This window comes from Erithacus rubecula, assembly GCF_903797595.1.
Source record: "Erithacus rubecula genome assembly, chromosome: 13".
NCBI lineage: Eukaryota > Metazoa > Chordata > Aves > Passeriformes > Muscicapidae > Erithacus > Erithacus rubecula.
Window position 1 is genome coordinate 1,936,989 of NC_136665.1, and position 17,274 is coordinate 1,954,262.

At 51.9% G+C, this 17,274-nt stretch overlaps 1 protein-coding gene and 1 long non-coding RNA gene across 2 annotated transcripts in view; one reads left to right on the top strand and one right to left on the bottom strand.

Moving 5' to 3' along the window:
- Positions 1–17,274, bottom strand: part of LOC306807319 (uncharacterized protein) — a 180,597-nt gene that overhangs the window by 109,148 nt on the left and 54,175 nt on the right. The window contains exons 7-14 of the mRNA XM_079316784.1: positions 17,135–17,242; positions 16,261–16,332; positions 16,074–16,172; positions 13,949–14,056; positions 9,725–9,823; positions 9,172–9,279; positions 8,470–8,541; positions 8,310–8,381 (exon numbers count right to left, since the gene is read on the bottom strand). Of these exons, the coding sequence (XP_079172910.1) occupies positions 8,310–8,381; positions 8,470–8,541; positions 9,172–9,279; positions 9,725–9,823; positions 13,949–14,056; positions 16,074–16,172; positions 16,261–16,332; positions 17,135–17,242 (738 nt within the window). The remainder of the gene's footprint in view (positions 1–8,309; positions 8,382–8,469; positions 8,542–9,171; positions 9,280–9,724; positions 9,824–13,948; positions 14,057–16,073; positions 16,173–16,260; positions 16,333–17,134; positions 17,243–17,274) is intronic.
- LOC306807336 overlaps positions 1–17,274 on the top strand; it is a 186,822-nt gene that overhangs the window by 95,736 nt on the left and 73,812 nt on the right. The gene's annotated exons all lie outside the window — the stretch shown is intronic.

Consider the following 17,274-nt stretch of genomic DNA (forward strand, 5'->3'; position numbering starts at 1 on the left):
CAGTGATCTAGCATTTCCTAATAGACATAAGCTATAGTTCTTACTGCACCTTGGCTCCACCACTTTTATTCTCTCTCTCTCTCTATGGAGAACAGGTAATTCCCTCCCTTTAGCAACAGCCAAAACTGAACATAATATTCAAATTCCTCACATGACTAAAAATGCCTATTTACCAGAATGTAATTATAAACTTTAATCTTGCATCTCCTAAGACAACTACTCACATTTGTCTCACTGAAACTACAGAGGTGATAGAAGATAATAAGTTTGAAACTTGTTTAGCCAGAAACTATATATTCACAAAGAAACAACATACCCCCCTTTATAGAAGGATCCACATTTTTCTGGAAAGAACTGGAAAGGTCTTAAATATACTCATTAAAAACTTTTTTAGCAATAGTGCTCTGTTGTCTCTGGCAATATTCTTATGACATGTCTATATTAATATATGTATTTCTTTCAAATTACTTCCTCTTCCCTCTAACTGTGTCCTGCAGATTTTATGCCATGTAATTGCTTCTCAAGACTCTTAAAAATTGTCAGGTTTTGTCTAAAAATATATTTAATTGTAAATTTTCAGAAACCTTGCTTGTTGATTTAAAATTAATCAGTAGAATCAGGGAACTAATTTTAATGATGATTGCTGTTTTAATGGGTGAATATTTTTAGCTAAATCTAAAATGCAAAAAGGCTTTATGGTTTGGTAGAACTTTAAGTGAGTACAAAACTGTAATACATCTACCAAGCACAGATAACAGATTATCTTAATTCAAATTATGAAGGTATTTATAGAACAGACCAGCAAGTGGCAGTACATGTTGTGCATAAATCATGAATGATAAGACTGAAATCTTTAAAATGAAACTAAATAGACAGTCAAACAAGCTTTCATGTACAGTCTTATTCATTTTAAGTGTCCTGCCAAGAATTGTAAATGCTTCATTCCACAAGACCTTATTTATTTTCCTGGAAATAATAAGTATCTCTCAATTTTAGGAAAGAAAGGAAACAACTCTCCTGTAACTGCTGGGATGCATTTGTGTCTCAGTTAATCAAAATGTATGTACTATAAGCCTAATGTTGGCTCAGAGTGGAAAATGGAATTTTCCAGCCTCCATAGTGTTATGAATTGCCATGATTCATAACATATTCCAATAAATAATCACTGCCTATGGGTACTGTATTTTAATGGATCTACAATGCCTTATCCAATGGTCTTTGACCCTGATATCTTTTATGTGAACTCATTTTTATGCAGTTTATTTTCACAGGTGACATGTTAGAAGAAACCATACTATTTAATAAATATATAAATATATAATAAACAATATTTACTATCACAGATTCCTTCAAAGTCAGTTAAATATATTGCTAGTAACATCGAACACAGAAAAAGAAAAAGAAAAAAATAAAAAGAAGAAGAAAAAGAAGAAGGAGAAGAAGAAGAAGGAGGAGGTAAAGAAGAAGAAGAAGAAAAGGGAGAAAAAAAAGAAAAATATAAGGAAAAGACAAAGGAAGAAAAAAATACTGTAGCCTTCATTCTGTGAGCTAACTAAGAAAACAAACAATTGTGTGTTTTGATAAAATGCTATTTTGAAGTTCCTGGCTATATTGGTAAAGCATTACAACAGAAGGATGCTTTTCTTCTCTAGAAATATTTAGAATAATTTACTGTGAGACTGTAATGACTGATACTCTCTGAGAAGAAAACAATGTCCATACTCTGAAGATGAGCATAAAGGAAAATAACAAAGAAACCCATTGGTGTTTCTCAACATATCACCTCTGAAACAGAGATCACCAGTATGGATAAATGGGAGCCCTTTAACCCCTTCTCTGCCAGTTTAGGATATTAACTGGACTGCTAAATACTCAGGGACTGAAAGGACCACAGACAGCCAAATGGGGACACTTGCACCTACCTCACTAGGAGCCCTTGGGAAGCACTTTCCTTAAGAAGCAAGCCTGTTTTCTGCAAAGGCATTTCCCCAAATGTGTAGCTTTCCCTGGGAACAACAACACACTCTTAAGAAGCCCTGGCCCTGAATTACTTCTGAGCCAGTCTTGGGGTGACTTTATGATGTTTGTATCAAAAAGCTGAGTCCCTTTCAGAACATGCACTCCAGCTCTAGCTCATGTTCCCCCAAGTGTGTTTCCAGGTGCAGGTTGAGATGTGCAGCCCCAGGCCCTCTACAAACACAAGCTGCCCGCTGCCTCTTCATCTGCCTCAACTCCTGCCTGCGGTCACAGCAACAAAACCAGGCTGTTCCAGGCCAGAGACCAGAGCCCTGTTCCCACAGGATGCTCCTGTCAGCACCTTCCAGGACTCTCAGCAGTGCATGCAGCAGTTTTCATGCCTGCTCTCGACAGGCTTTGGCTGGCTCTGCCATCAGCACAGCCCAAACACTGATGGAGTGGACTGGAGCAGTAGCCAGTGCGTCAGTATCGAGGGAAGCCGTGTGTGCCTGCCCACAGACTGCCTGCTGAAATAGTTTGCATGGGCATCCCTTCTCTCAGATCTCCAGTCACTGGGGGCCAACCTTTGCTGTCACTGTTTTCTTTATCATAAGCTGTTTCTGTGCCTTCACTCACCACAGGTCATGCGGAAGACAACATGAAAGTGAAAATTAAGTTAGAAGATTAGATGACACCATTCAAAGGTTTCTCTTAATAATCTTACCTTTATATTGCTAGGTTCTTAGGTTGGGGACCACTAGACCCAGGAAGCAAGCTGTATTTTGATCCACCAATTGATGAGGAAAATTGGGAAGGTCTCTTTGCCAACGGGACCTGGCTTTTAAAGGGGCATTACTGGATTTGTGGCCAATACGCTTCCCACAAGTTTCTCCCAAACTGGTCAGGGATATGTTATGTGGGGTGTATTAGACCATTGTTCTTTCTGCTACCACAAGTTCAGGGAAGTCAGTTTGGAATCAAGGTATATGATGATCTAATTAGAGAAGGGTGGTTAATTGAGGCATCCCTGCCTGTAGGGAGCAACCAAAAGTGGGGTTAAAATGAATAGCCACCTCAATTAATCATACACCACTATGGACTAGCCACTTGGAACCTTAATGAATTAATATCAGTTTCCAGAGAACCCATATATAATTTAAATCAGAGAATTTGGTTACGAGCTGTTTTAAAATGTTACGTAACCAGACAACTACAGCTCTTGACCTTCTTGCTGACCAATCTACTCAAGTGAGAAATGCAGTATTTCCTCACTGGACGGTGTTAGACTGGTTTTTAGCAGAAGAAGGGGGAGTGTGTGACAAATTTAATGACTCAAACTACTGTTTGCAAATAGATGACAATGGAAAGGTGGTGACACTAATAGCAAAAAGAATAAGGAAATTAGCTCATGTACCAGTCCAGACATGGAAAGGATTGGAATGGGACATGGTTTCATGGTTACCTGGTGGACTATGGGTTAAACAACTGCTTTTCTTCCTCTTACATGCTGTAGAAACTCTAATCTTTTTACCATGCATGGTCCCTTGCTTAGTACAACTTATTCAACATGTGATCAAAGGAATGCAGGTAATAGCCATGCCTACTGATCCAGAAATGGCTCCAAAAGGACAGAAATTGATGTGACTGCAAATAATGGCAAAACCAAAAAAGAGCTAGGAACAAGAAATTAAGTCAATGATAGCTAAAGTTTGTAAAGAGAATTTTTTAAAAGATAGAAGAGGAGGGATTGAGAGGAATGTTGGACTTGTCTTTACAAACAACCTGTGGATCTACTGGTATATAAGACTAGCCCAGAGAGATAAAAGAAACCAACACATGGATTCCACTGATAGATGAATAGAAAAGATACTTGCCTTTGCAAACAAACTGTAGGTTTGCTGATAAAGAAAATCAGATATTGAAAGACGAATGAAGCAGTGGGGAAAAATGATGAATTCTCTAAAAATTAAAAATTAAAAGGGAGGATTATACATTAGAGGGGAATCTCAGGTATAAGATGTTCCAGGAAGTCTGTACCTCTCAAATACCTCAGAGAATGGGGAAAGACAGAGGAAAATGCGACCAGGAAAATAGGATAAAAAAAAGGCTGCCACCTCCAAAAATTTGAGAGATCCCTTTAATCAAAAAAAGCAAAATGACTCCTCTCTCTGCTTTTAGGACATTAACCTCTGATATTTGTGGATAATTTCCAGACAGGAGCACAGATCAGAAGACTTTTCATGGTGTGCTGGATTCCCCATGTGCTTGAGGCAACTGGGCACTGCATGGAGTCCTCAGTGGGAGCAGCCACGGCCTCAGCTGTAACCCCGGTGCCTCCTGTGCCCCAGAGCAGCCGTGGCTGTGAATGTGTCACTGGCTGCAGAACAGGGCCAGGGCTAGCGAGGCCCTTGTTGGGCCTCCGGTGCTGATGGCAGCCCCATCGGAGCGCGGGGCCGCGGCCCTTCCCCACCGGGACCCTGACCTGGCCAGACCAGGGCACAGAGACTGCAGAGGCCCCGCCGGCCTCGAGGGATGGGCTGTGCCCATGGCCCCCGAGGGATGGGCTGTGCCCATGGCCCCCGAGGAATGGGCTGTGCCCATGGCCCCCGAAAAATGGGCTGTGCCCATGGCTCCCGAGGGATGGGCTGTGCCCATGGCCCCGAGGAATGGGCTGTGCCCATGGCTCCCGAGGGATGGGCTGTGCCCATGGCCCCCGAGGGATGGGCTGTGCCTATGACCCCCGAGGAATGGGCTGACCCCCGAGGAATGGGCTCTGCACATGGCCCCCGAGGAATGGACCTTAGCATAGACCATAAATATGCATTTGTGTCTCATGAGGGATCCCTGCACACCTTAGCAGGGAGCCCAAAATATCCCTGTGTTCCTCACAAAAGAATCCAGCCCCTGCCCACCTTAGGGAGGACTCGACTCCTCTCCAGGCCTTGACAGCAGCCACTAAACCACCACGCAAATCATGAGGGACTCACCCTCCCTGCCAGCCTTACTGCGGTCTCCAGTCACCTGTACCCCATAGAGGGGACTCCAAATACTGAGCTGAGAAGCTCATGAGGAGCCCCAGCCACATGCAGCACTGACAAAGAACCCAAACCCCGCATGTCTTACTGGAAAACTCTACACCCCCCTGTGTGTCTCATGTCAGACCCCAGTAATCCGCCAGCCTTACAGAGGTCCCATTACCTGAGTGCTCTAGAATAGCCAGGAATGCCATTAACGCTAGCCAGCAGTGTGTTCCCCGACAGAAACCCATTCCAGTGCCCTCTTAGGAATGGGGAACATGTGTTGAGGTGCTGGCTGAATCTGTGGGGGCAATGGGGAGCGTGAGCCCGTGCTGTGCTCCCCTGCTGAGCTGGCAGCTGGCTGGATACAGTCAGGACGCTCTCTGTTCCCCCAGAGCTGAAGCACCTTGGCCCCCCTGGCACAGGCTGTGCCACCCAACACAGCCCAGAAGGCCGGGAGGAGAGCCCGGGGGTGGCAGGAAGCTGAGAGAAATCCCTGCTCTAGAAGTGAGGGAGTTCTTTCAGAGGTCAAGATAGTGACTTCAAGAGATTTCCACTATGCTCAAAGTCTCCCTCTGAAGACAAACAGATGTGCTTGTCAGAAAACCTGGAAAATATCTCAGAAAAGGTTTTGTGCACTTTGTTTGTGACTAGGTACAAATCTTGAGTGGGAAAAGAGCCTTTCAGCAGGATGGGTGTCTTGGAGTGTCTAAGTTCTTCCTAGAGTAAAGAGTAGCAATTAAATGCAATTTTATACTTTATTCTAAATGTGTAAATGTGTTCTAAGTTTTCAGAATTCTAAAACAACTTTGAAAAATCCTAAACTATTGTGGAAATAATGAGAAAATATTTGGGGATACCTATATACAATAAAGAGTTCTAAACATTTCTAAAAATGAAAAATGAAGAAAAAACTACATGGCTGTGTCTTATGAGCCCGATGCCTGACTGCTGCCTGCCCAGCCCTGGCAGAGCCCAGACAAGGAGCTCAGCCAGTGCTGGTGGTACCACCCAGACACCAGAGCTGAAGCCCAAAGGTGTTGCTGAACTCAAACCAATCCCTAGAAGGAGTGGGCTGCCTTCAGCCCTGGCTGAACACCAGGGCCCGCACCTTTGGGGACAAAGGGTTTTGTTCTGGGTGGTGGCAGCACGTCCACGGCAACAAGCTGGTAAGGCAGCTGTGATGGAACCAGTGGACACTGGCATGGGGATGGTCGATGACAGGCAATGGTGTCTCCAACTGATGGCTTTGTCTGGTCTCGTGAAGCTGCAAAGGCGCACCTGAGGAGAGAGCAGTGTCTGAGGCCCCAGCTGCCCCTGGCACACAGGGAGCCTCGTGCCCAGCAGGGCCCAGAGCTGGCAAGGCTCCCCAGCACGGCTGGAGCTGCTGGCACAGCTTGGCCCAGCTGGACAGCTGCCCCTCAAGGCCCCGGCCAGCAGGGGATGGCTCTGGGCAGGGTCCCTGGCCAGGAGCAGCCCCAGAGCACCTCTGCCTTTCAAGGGCAATCTGGTCCCCACTCTTTCTCCTCCCCACCTTGCTCTGCCTCTGCCCGCTGCTCCTGGGGCTGCTCTTGGCCACGCAGCCTCAGTGGGAGCCAGCACCGGCTGCAGCCCCAGCGGCTCCCCAGGACAAGGCCCAGCAATTGGGAGGCCAATGAAAGCACTGGGCAGCAGCAGAACCCTCAGCAGAGTTATGTGGACAACCACTGACCATGCACAACTCCACAGCAGCCTCACTGGCAATGTTTGCTGCCTACAAGCGACCATGAAATGAAGCTGTCTGAAGGGGAAAGCAACAAAACACTCACCATTTCCTCTTCCAGCAAAACCAGATTCCTATACAGCAGAACACGAGGAAGGGCTCCAAAACAACCAGAAATGCCATTAACGGCACCCAGCAGCATGTATCCTGACAAAAACCCTTTCCATCTTCCTTCTTGAAATCGGGAACATGTGTTGTGGTGACGGCTGTCTCTGTGGGAGCAATGGAGTGTCTGAGCCCGTGCTGTGTTCCACTGCTGAGCTGGCAGCTCGCTGGATACAGCCAGGATGCTCTCTGTTCCCCCAGAGCTGGGGCCTGGGGCACCTTGGCCCCCCTGGCACAGGCTGTGCCACCCAACAAAGCCCAGAAGGCCGAGAGGAGAGCCCGGGGGCAGCACAGTTGCTTGGGCAGTGGCTCCTTCCAGGGACCCGGGCCCAAGCCAGCCCTGAGCAGCCACTGCCAGGAGCAGTGAGGGGATTGCACAGGGCCAGAGCCTCCCTGCCCCGTGACAGCTGCCCCAGCCCCAGGGGACACAGTCAGGCCCTGTCAGGACCCAGTGCAGCCCCTGCCCAGTCAGGAGCCAGGGCTGGCTGTGGCCCTGGGCTCATGGCAGGGCTCCTGCTCGGGGCTGCTCCTGTGCCTTGGGCCTCTGGGCTCTCAGGGCAGCTCTGGGAGCAGCTGCAGCAGGAGGGACCTTGGTGCATGAGTCCCCTTGCCCAGGGGCTGGGAACGAGCTCCAGAGGCCTGGAAACAGAGGCACCTCCAGCTTTGGCTGCTGCTGGGCTGTGCAAGGGCAAGGGCTGAGCCTGGCACAGCAATTACCTCCTGTGCTTGTGCTTGTTCCTGGCATCTTCTCCTTTCCTTCATCAGCGGCTGGCACAGAGCTATTGCTTCCTCTAGGATATGCCAGCATCTGCACATTCTTTTGCTTCATTGCTTGAGAAAGAAAAAGGACATCTGGATCAGATGGAGCCATTCCCATTCAGGGAGGTGGCATGTTAAGGAGGCATTACTTGTGTAAATCGTGGATAAGGATCAGAAAAAGACCCAGGCTCTTGAGGCTGTGACAGGGCTCTCTCTTGTCCCAACCACCACCTGTTCTGATCTACATCAAGAACAGGAAATTTCAGGGGATCTCAGGGTGTGCATGGCCCATGGGGCACATTCGGCTCCCTGTGAGCTGATGCCAAAGGCCTTCCTGCAGAAGCTGGGGAGAAGCTGCAGCCAGGCCAGGCTAGGAAACAGCCCTGCAGAGTGTGACAGCAGCAGTGAAGCAGCGAGGATACCATGGATCCCTTCCCGCTGTGCCGGGCACGGCGGGTCCAGATGTGCAGAGAAAGCCCCCGGCTGCTGAGTGTCAGGAGAAGGCTGAGGGAATTGCACCCACCACAGCGTCTCTCCAGATCACTCAGCATCTGGTCCACAAAATCGGATGCCTCCAGTGAGTCACTATTTCCTATTTGTTTGTTCTTCGGTCTCCGGGAACCTTAAGAGAAGGTATTTCAATTTTTTCAGGAATGGATCCCACAAAAGCAGCGCTCAGCCTATGGGGTCAGCAGGGACACACTACTCACCCCTGTGACGGGAGCTGGGCTTGTGTGCAGCATCCAGCAAAGGACCAGGAAAAGTCTTCCCTACAGACACACCTGTAACTCAACAGCCACAGAAGATTCAGTCACCTGCTTCCTACTAGGTTGTCGATAATTATTCCTTGGTGGGACAGTGAGAACATACCGTCAGGAGGCTCCAGAGACTGCAGATCTTCATGAAGCCAAGCTACTTGAGAAGCTGTCCAAGCACTCTCCCCTAGAATGGAGCACAGATGAGAAGGATTTCCATGATGTGTTGGGACCATGCCTTAGGGACCTGGGCACTGCCAGGGGGCAGGCAAGGTTGTAAGACGCTGATGTGAACGGAGAAGGCCAAAGCTGCAGATGGGCCTGGGGAGCTCTGGGCAGACTCATGGTCACTCTGCCCCCTATTTCTATGCCCTGTGCAAGATCCCTGCAGTTGTAGCACCCAGGGCTTCTGGGGCTTCTGTCAGTCCCAGTGAGGATAACCTCCATAAAAGCCTTGGGAAAATTGCAGCAGGCAGTGCAACAACCATCCTTCCTAACCCCACTCTGTCCATCATCATGGCCAGCTCCCCCAGCCCCAGGGGACAGAGTCAGTTCCTGTCAGGACACCCTGGAGCCCTGATCTCCCCCTCTGCCCTTTCCCCATCATGGGCACCCCTTGCAGCCCCTCCCAGGTTTTGGGCAGTGTCTCCCACAGAGGGAGCCCAGCAGGACTGCTCAGTAGCCGAGTGCCCTGAGCCTGCTCGGGATAATTCCTCTGGGCTGTGCCGCTCTTGTGCGAGCTGTGCCCGCTCTGCCCAGCAGCAGAGATGGCAGCTCAAGGCTCAGCAGGGCTCAGGCCCAGTGGCACAGCAATTACCTCCTGTCACTGTGCCTGGCATGGCCTCCCTTCCTGCAGCAGAGGCTGGAACAGAACTACTGCCTCCTCGGAGAAATGCTTCCTTCAGGCCAGTCTTTCCTTTCATTGCTGGATGAAGGGACAACAGGATCAGATGGAGCCATTCCCCACGGGGGAAATGCCATCCTTAGGAGGCAATGCTTGTGAAAATCATGGATATGGATCAGGATATCATAGAAATTTTCTGGATTTGCCAGGGCCCTCCCTTCTTCAAAAAGCTGCCCTTACTGATCTACCCCAAGAACAGGAAATTTCAGGGGATCTCAGGGTGTGCATGGCGTGTGGAGCACTTTGGGCTCCCTATGAGCTGATGGCAAGGGCCTTCCTGCAGAGGCTGGGGAGAAGCTGCAGCCAGGCCAGGCTGGAAAACAGCCCTGCAGGGTGTGACAGCAGCAGCGGGGCAGCGAGGCTGCCATGGATCCCTTCCCGCTGTGCCGGGCACAGCGTGTCCAGATGTGCAGGGAAAGCCCCCGGCTGCTGAGTGTCAGGAGAAGGCTGGGGGAAATGCACCCACCACGGCGTCTCTCCAGATCACTCAGCATCTGGTCCAGAAGTCTGTCAGCCTCCAGCAATTTCTTGTCTCCTATGTCTGGGTTGTTCCAACCAGGAGGACCTTAACGGAAAGTATTTCCATTTCTCATTCAGGCTGCAGGGGCAGTGATTTCATTGAGTGCTCCGAGGCACTCTCTCATCTCCCCCTTCTGCTCAGGAACAGGGGCTGAGGCACCACGTGCCTCTAGTGGCCACATACTAAGATTGAAGGAACCCCTTGCATGGCAGTCAAGGGAGAAAAGACTCCCTGGAGATGCCAGCAGATCTGAACCCAGCCCCTGCCAGGGACAGGGCTTGGCAGCAGCTCAGGCTGCCTGGAACCAGCAAAGGAGCCACACAAGGAACAGCCCTGGGCCCTTCTCTTCCCTCTCTGCTCGTCTGTGTGGCTGCACAGAGCACATGGAAGGAGACACTTGCAATGCACATGGGAAGAAGCTGGACTAAATGCTCCTTCCTCCCCCTGACAGTAATCCCACCACATCCACCAAGGGCTCCTGAAGGGAGCAGGGCAAAGATGCCAGAATCCCTCAACGCTGGCAAAATGTAAAAAGAAAAATCACAGCAGTGAGCCCTTTCCACAGTGACACAGACTATTCTGTCAGGAAAGGCACACTGAGAACTTGCCCCCACCATGCTCTAGAGTCTTCACACTGCCGTTCACCAGATTTTCTAAATAACCCATGTCACAATCCCAACCAAGAAGGGAGCACAGATCAGAAGCATTGACATGATGTTCTGGGATTCCCTTCTGCGTTAGGGACCTGAGCACTGCAAGGGGGTCGGGCAAGGCTGTGGGAGCAAGATGTGAATGGGCATGGCCAATGTTGCAGAGGGGCCTGGGGAGCTCTGGGTTGACCCTGGTCATTCTCCACACTGTTTGCAGGTCCTGTGCCACATCCCCGGCAGGAAGGCAGCAGATATGGCAGCTCAAGGCTCAGCAGGACACAAGCCCAGAGGCACAGCAATTACCTCCTGTGGCTGTGCCTGGCATTGCCTCCCTTCCTGCAGTAGAGGCTGGCACAGAAGCAGTGCTTCCTCTGGGAATCAGAGCCGCCAATCCAGTCTTTACTTCCATTTCTGGAGAAAGAAAGAGGGACAGCTGGATCAGATGGAGTGGTTCCGCATTGGGGAGGTGACATCTTCAGGAGTCAATGCTTGTCATAGATTTTGGTAAGGATCAGGAGAAGGGCCATGTTATGGGGATGGCCAGAGCCCCCCTTCTCCAAACAGCTGCCCCTCCTCACGTGCTGGGAAACCAGGAAATTTCAGAGGATCTCACGGTGTGCATGCCCAATGGGGCACTTTGTGCTCTCTGTGAGCTGATGCCAAAGGCCTTCCTGCAGAGGCTGGGGAGAAGCTGCAGCCAGGCCAGGCTGGGAAACAGCCCTGCAGAGTGTGACAGCAGCAGTGAAGCAGCGAGGATGCCATGGATTCCTTCCCGCTGTGCCGGGTACGGCGTGTCCAGATGTGCAGAGAAAGCCCCCGGCTGCTGAGAGTCAGGAGAAGGCTGGGGGAAATGCACCCACCACGGCGTCTCTCCAGATCACTCAGCATCTGGTCCACAAAATCGGATGCCTCCAGTGAGTCACTATTTCCTATTTGTTTGTTCTTCGGTCTCCGGGAACCTTAAAAGAAGACATTTCAATTTTTTCAGGAATGGATCCCACAAAAGCATTGCTCAGCCTGTGGGGTCAGCAGGGACACACTACTCACCCCTGTGCTTAGAACTGGGCTTGTGTGCAACATCCAGAAAAGAATCAGGGAAAGTGCTCCCTGCAGACACACCTGTAACTCAACAGCCACAGAAGATTCAGTCACATGGTTTCTACTAGGTTGTCAATGATAATTCTGTGGTAGGACAGTGAAAACATACCTGCAGGAGGCTCCAGTGGCTGCAGATCTTCATGAAGCCAAGCTACTTGAGAAGCTGTCCAAGCACTCTCACCTAGAATGGAGCACAGGTGAGAAGCATTGCCATGGTGTGCTGGGATCCCCTTCCGCCTTAGGGTCCTGGGTACTGCCAGGGGGTCAGGTACGCCTGTGGGACCCAGATATGAATGGACAAGGCCAAAGCTGCAGAACGGCCTGGGGAGCTGTAAGCAGACTCATGGTCACTGTGCTCACTCTGTCCATGCCCTGTGCAACAACCCTGAACAGACAGTTGCAGCACCAAGGGCCCCTGGGGATTCTGTCAGTCCCAGAGAAGAAACCCTCCCTAAATCCCTGGGTAAAATTGCAGCAGGCAGCGACAGAACCATCCCTCCCAACCTCTCTCCATCCTTCTTTTTAGGCAGCTCCCCCAACTCCAGGGGACAGAGTCAGGCCTTGTCAGGACACACTGGTGCCCTGATCTCCCCCTCTGCCCTTTCCCCACCATGGGCACCCCTTGCAGCCCCTCCCAGGTTTTGGGCAGTGTCTCCCACAGAGGGAGCCCAGCAGGACTGCTCAGTAGCCGAGTGCCCTGAGCCTGCTCGGGATAATTCCTCTGGGCTGTGCCGCTCTTGTGCGGGCTGTGCCCGCTCTGCCCAGCAGCAGAGATGGCAGCTCAAGGCTCAGCAGGACTCAGGCCCAGAGGCACAGCAATTACCTCCTGTCACTGTGCCTGGCATCACCTCCCTTCCTGCAGCAGAGGCTAGAACAGAATCACTGCTTCCTCGGGGAAATGTATCCTTCAGGCCAGTCTTTCCTTTCATTGCTGGATGAAGGGACAACAGGATCAGACAGAGTCATTCCCCTTTGGGGAGGTGCCATTCTCAGCAGGCAATGCTTGTCAAAGTCATGGATATGGATCAGGATATCATAGAAATTTTCTGGATTTGCCAGGGCCCTCCCTTCTTCAAAAGCTGCCCTTACTGATCTACCCCAAGAACAGGAAATTTCAGGGATCTCAGGGAGTGCATGGCCCCTGGGACACTTTGGGCTCCCTGTGAGCTGATGCCATAGGCCTCCCTGCAGAGGCTGGGGAGAAGCTGCAGCCAGGCCAGGCTGGGAAACAGCCCTGCAGGGTGTGACAGCAGCAGCGGGGCAGCGAGGCTGCCATGGATCCCTTCCCGCTGTGCCGGGCACGGCGTGTCCAGATGTGCAGAGAAAGCCCCCGGCTGCTGAGTGTCAGGAGAAGGCTGAGGGAAATGCAGCCACCACGGCGTCTCTCCAGATCACTCAGCATCTGGTCCAGAAAATCGGATGCCTCCAGAGACTCACTATTTCCTATTTGTTTGTTCTTCTTTCTCAGGGAACCTTAAGAGAAGATATTTCAATTTTTTCAGGAATGGATCCCACAAAAGCAGCGCTCAGCCTGTGGGGTCAGCAGGGACACACTACTCACCCCTGTGACGGGAGCTGGGCTTGTGTGCAGCATCCAGCAAAGGACCAGGAAAAGTCTTCCCTACAGACACACCTGTAACTCAACAGCCACAGAAAATTCAGTCACCTGCTTCCTACTAGGTTGTCAATGATTATTCCTTGGTGGGACAGTGAGAACATACCGTCAGGAGGCTCCAGAGACTGCAGATCTTCATGAAGCCCAGCTACTTGAGAAGCTGTCCAAGCACTCTCACCTAGAATGGAGCACAGATGAGAAGGATTTCCATGATGTGTTGGGACCATGCCTTAGGGACCTGGGCACTGCCAGGGGGCAGGCAAGGTTGTAAGACGCTGATGTGAACGGAGAAGGCCAAAGCTGCAGATGGGCCTGGGGAGCTCTGGGCAGACTCATGGTCACTCTGCCCCCTATTTCTATGCCCTGTGCAAGATCCCTGCAGTTGCAGCACCCAGGGCTTCTGGGGCTTCTGTCAGTTCCAGGGAGGATAACCTCCATTAAACCCTTGGAAAATTGCCACAGGCAGTGCAACAACCATCCTTCCTAACCCCACTCTGTCCATCATCATGGCCAGCTCCCCCAGCCCCAGGGGACAGAGTCAGGCCCTGTCAGGACACACTGGAGCCCTGATCTCCCCCTCTGCCCTTTCCCCATCATGGGCACCCCTTGCAGCCCCTCCCAGGTTTTGGGCAGTGTCTCCCACAGAGGGAGCCCAGCAGGACTGCTCAGTACCCGAGTGCCCTGAGCCTGCTCGGGATAATTCCTCTGGGCTGTGCCGCTCTTGTGCGGGCTGTGCCCGCTCTGCCCAGCAGCAGAGATGGCAGCTCAAGGCTCAGCAGGACTCAGGCCCAGAGGCACAGCAATTACCTCCTGTCACTGTGCCTGGCATGGCCTCCCTTCCTGCAGCAGAGGCTGGAACAGAACCACTGCCTCCTCGGGGAAATGCTTCCTTCAGGCCAGTCTTTCCTTTCATTGCTGGATGAAAGGACAACAGGATCAGAGGGAGCCATTCCCCACTGGGGAAATGCCATCCTTAGGAGGCAATGCTTGTGAAAATCATGGATATGGATCAGGATATCATAGAAATTTTCTGGATTTGCCAGGGCCCTCCCTTCTCCAAAAGCTGCCCTTACTGATCTACCCCAAGAACAGGAAATTTCAGGGATCTCAGGGAGTGCATGGCCCCTGGGACACTTTGGGCTCCCTGTGAGCTGATGGCAAGGGCCTTCCTGCAGAGGCTGGGGAGAAGCTGCAGCCAGGCCAGGCTGGAAACAGCCCTGCAGGGTGTGACAGCAGCAGTGGGGCAGCGAGGCTGCCATGGATCCCTTCCCGCTGTGCCGGGCACGGCGTGTCCAGATGTGCAGGGAAATCCCCCGGCTGCTGAGTGTCAGGAGAAGGCTGAGGGAAATGCACCCACCACGGCGTCCATGCAGACCATTCGGCATCTGGTCCAAAAGTCTGTCAGCCTCCAGCAATTTCTTGTCTCCTATGTCTGGGTTCTTCCAACCAGGAGGACCTTAATGGAAAGTATTTCCATTTCTCATTCAGGCTGCAGTGGCAGTGATTTCATTGAGTGCTCCAAGGCACTCTCTCAGCTCTGCCTTCTGCTCAGGAGCAGGGGCAGACTCCGCACGTGCCTCCAGTGGCCCCAAGCTAGGATGGAAGGGCCTCTTGCAGGGCAGTCAGGGGAGAAAAGACGCCCTGCAGCTGCCAGCAGATCTGAACCCAGCCCCTGCCAGGGACAGGGCTTGGCAGTGGCAGTGGGACCAGCTCAGGCTGCCTGGAGCCAGCAAAGGAGCCACACAAGGAATAGCCCTGGGCCCTTCCCTTCCCTCTCTGCTCGTCTGTGTGGCTGCACAGAGAACATGGAAGGAGACACTGGCAGTGCACATGGGAAGAAGCTGGACTAAATGCTCCTTTCTCCCCCTGACAGTGATCCCACAGCATCCAGCCAGGGCTCCTGAAAGGAGCAGGGCAAAGATGCCAGAATCCCTCAACCCTGACATTATATAAAGGAAATCATCACAGGAGTGAGCCCTTTCCCCAGTGACACAGACTATTCTGTCAGGAAAGGCACACTGAGAACTTTCCCTCACCATGCTCTAGATTCTTCACACCGCTGTTCCCCAGATTTTCTAAATAATCCATGTCACAATCCCAACCAAGAAGGGAGCACAGATCAGAAGCATTGCCATGGTATTCTGGGATTCCCTTCTGCGTTAGGGACCTGAGCACTGCAAGGGGGTCGGGCAAGGCTGTGGGAGCAAGATGTGAATGGGCATGGCCAATGTTGCAGAGGGGCCTGGGGAGCTCTGGGTTGACCCTGGTCATTCTCCACACTGTTTGCAGGTCCTGTGCCACATCCCCGGCAGGAAGGCAGCAGATATGGCAGCTCAAGGCTCAGCAGGACACAAGCCCAGAGGCACAGCAATTACCTCCTGTGGCTGTGCCTGGCATTGCCTCCCTTCCTGCAGTAGAGGCTGGCACAGAAGCAGTGCTTCCTCTGGGAATCAGAGCCGCCAATCCAGTCTTTACTTCCATTTCTGGAGAAAGAAAGAGGGACAGCTGGATCAGATGGAGTGGTTCCGCATTGGGGAGGTGACATCTTCAGGAGTCAATGCTTGTCATAGATTTTGGTAAGGATCAGGAGAAGGGCCATGTTATGGGGATGGCCAGAGCCCCCCTTCTCCAAACAGCTGCCCCTCCTCACGTGCTGGGAAATCAGGAAATTTCAGGGGATCTCACGGTGTGCATGCCCAATGGGGCACTTTGTGCTCCCTGTGAGCTGATGCCAAAGGCCTTCCTGCAGAGGCTGGGGAGAAGCAGCAGCCAGGCCAGGCTGGGAAACAGCCCTGCAGAGTGTGACAGCAGCAGTGAAGCAGCGAGGATGCCATGGATTCCTTCCCGCTTTGCCGGGCACGGCGTGTCCAGATGTGCAGAGAAAGCCCCCGGCTGCTGAGTGTGAGGAGAAGGCTGGGGGAAATGCACCCACCACGGCGTCTCTCCAGATCACTCAGCATCTGGTCCACAAAATCGGATGCCTCCAGAGACTCACTATTTCCTATTTGTTTGTTCTTCAGTCTCCGGGAACCTTAAAAGAAGACATTTCAATTTTTTCAGGAATGGATCCCACAAAAGCATTGCTCAGCCTGTGGGGTCAGCAGGGACACACTACTCACCCCTGTGATTAGAACTGGGCTTGTGTGCAGCATCCAGAAAAGGATCAGGGAAAGTGCTCCCTGCAGACACACCTGTAACTCAACAGCCACAGAAGATTCAGTCACATGGTTTCTACTAGGTTGTCAATGATAATTCTGTGGTAGGACAGTGAAAACATACCGTCAAGAGGCTCCAGAGACTGCAGATATTCATGAAGCCCAGCTACTTGAGAAGCTGTCCAAGCACTCTCACCTAGAATGGAGCACAGGTGAGAAGCATTGCCATGGTGTGCTGGGATCCCCTTCTGCCTTAGGGACGTGGGTACTGCCAGGGGGTCAGGTACGCCTGTGGGACCCAGATATGAATGGACAAGGCCAAAGCTGCAGAAGGGCCTGGGGAGCTGTAAGCAGACTCATGGTCACTGTGCTCACTCTGTCCATGCCCTGTGCAACAACCCTGGACGGGCAGTTGCAGCACCAAGGGCCCCTGGGGATTCTGTCAGTCCCAGAGAAGAAACCCTCCCTAAATCCCTGGGTAAAATTGCAGCAGACAGCGACACAACCATCCCTCCCAACCTCTCTCCGTCCTTCTTTTCAGGAAGCTCCCCCAACCCCAGGGGACAGAGTCAGGCCCTGTCAGGACACACTGGATCCCTGATCTCCCCCTCTGCCCTTTCCCCACCATGGGCACCCCTTGCAGCCCCTCCCAGGTTTTGGGCAGTGTCTCCCACAGAGGGAGCCCAGCAGGACTGCTCAGTACCCGAGTGCCCTGAGCCTGCTCGGGATAATTCCTCTGGGCTGTGCCGCTCTTGTGCGGGCTGTGCCCGCTCTGCCCAGCAGCAGAGATGGCAGCTCAAGGCTCAGCAGGACTCAGGCCCAGAGGCACAGCAATTACCTCCTGTCACTGTGCCTGGCATGGCCTCCCTTCCTGCAGCAGAGGCTAGAACAGAACCACTGCTTCCTCCGGGAAATGTATCCTTCAGGCCAGTCTTTCCTTTCACTGCTGGATAAAGGCACAACAGGATCAGACAGAGT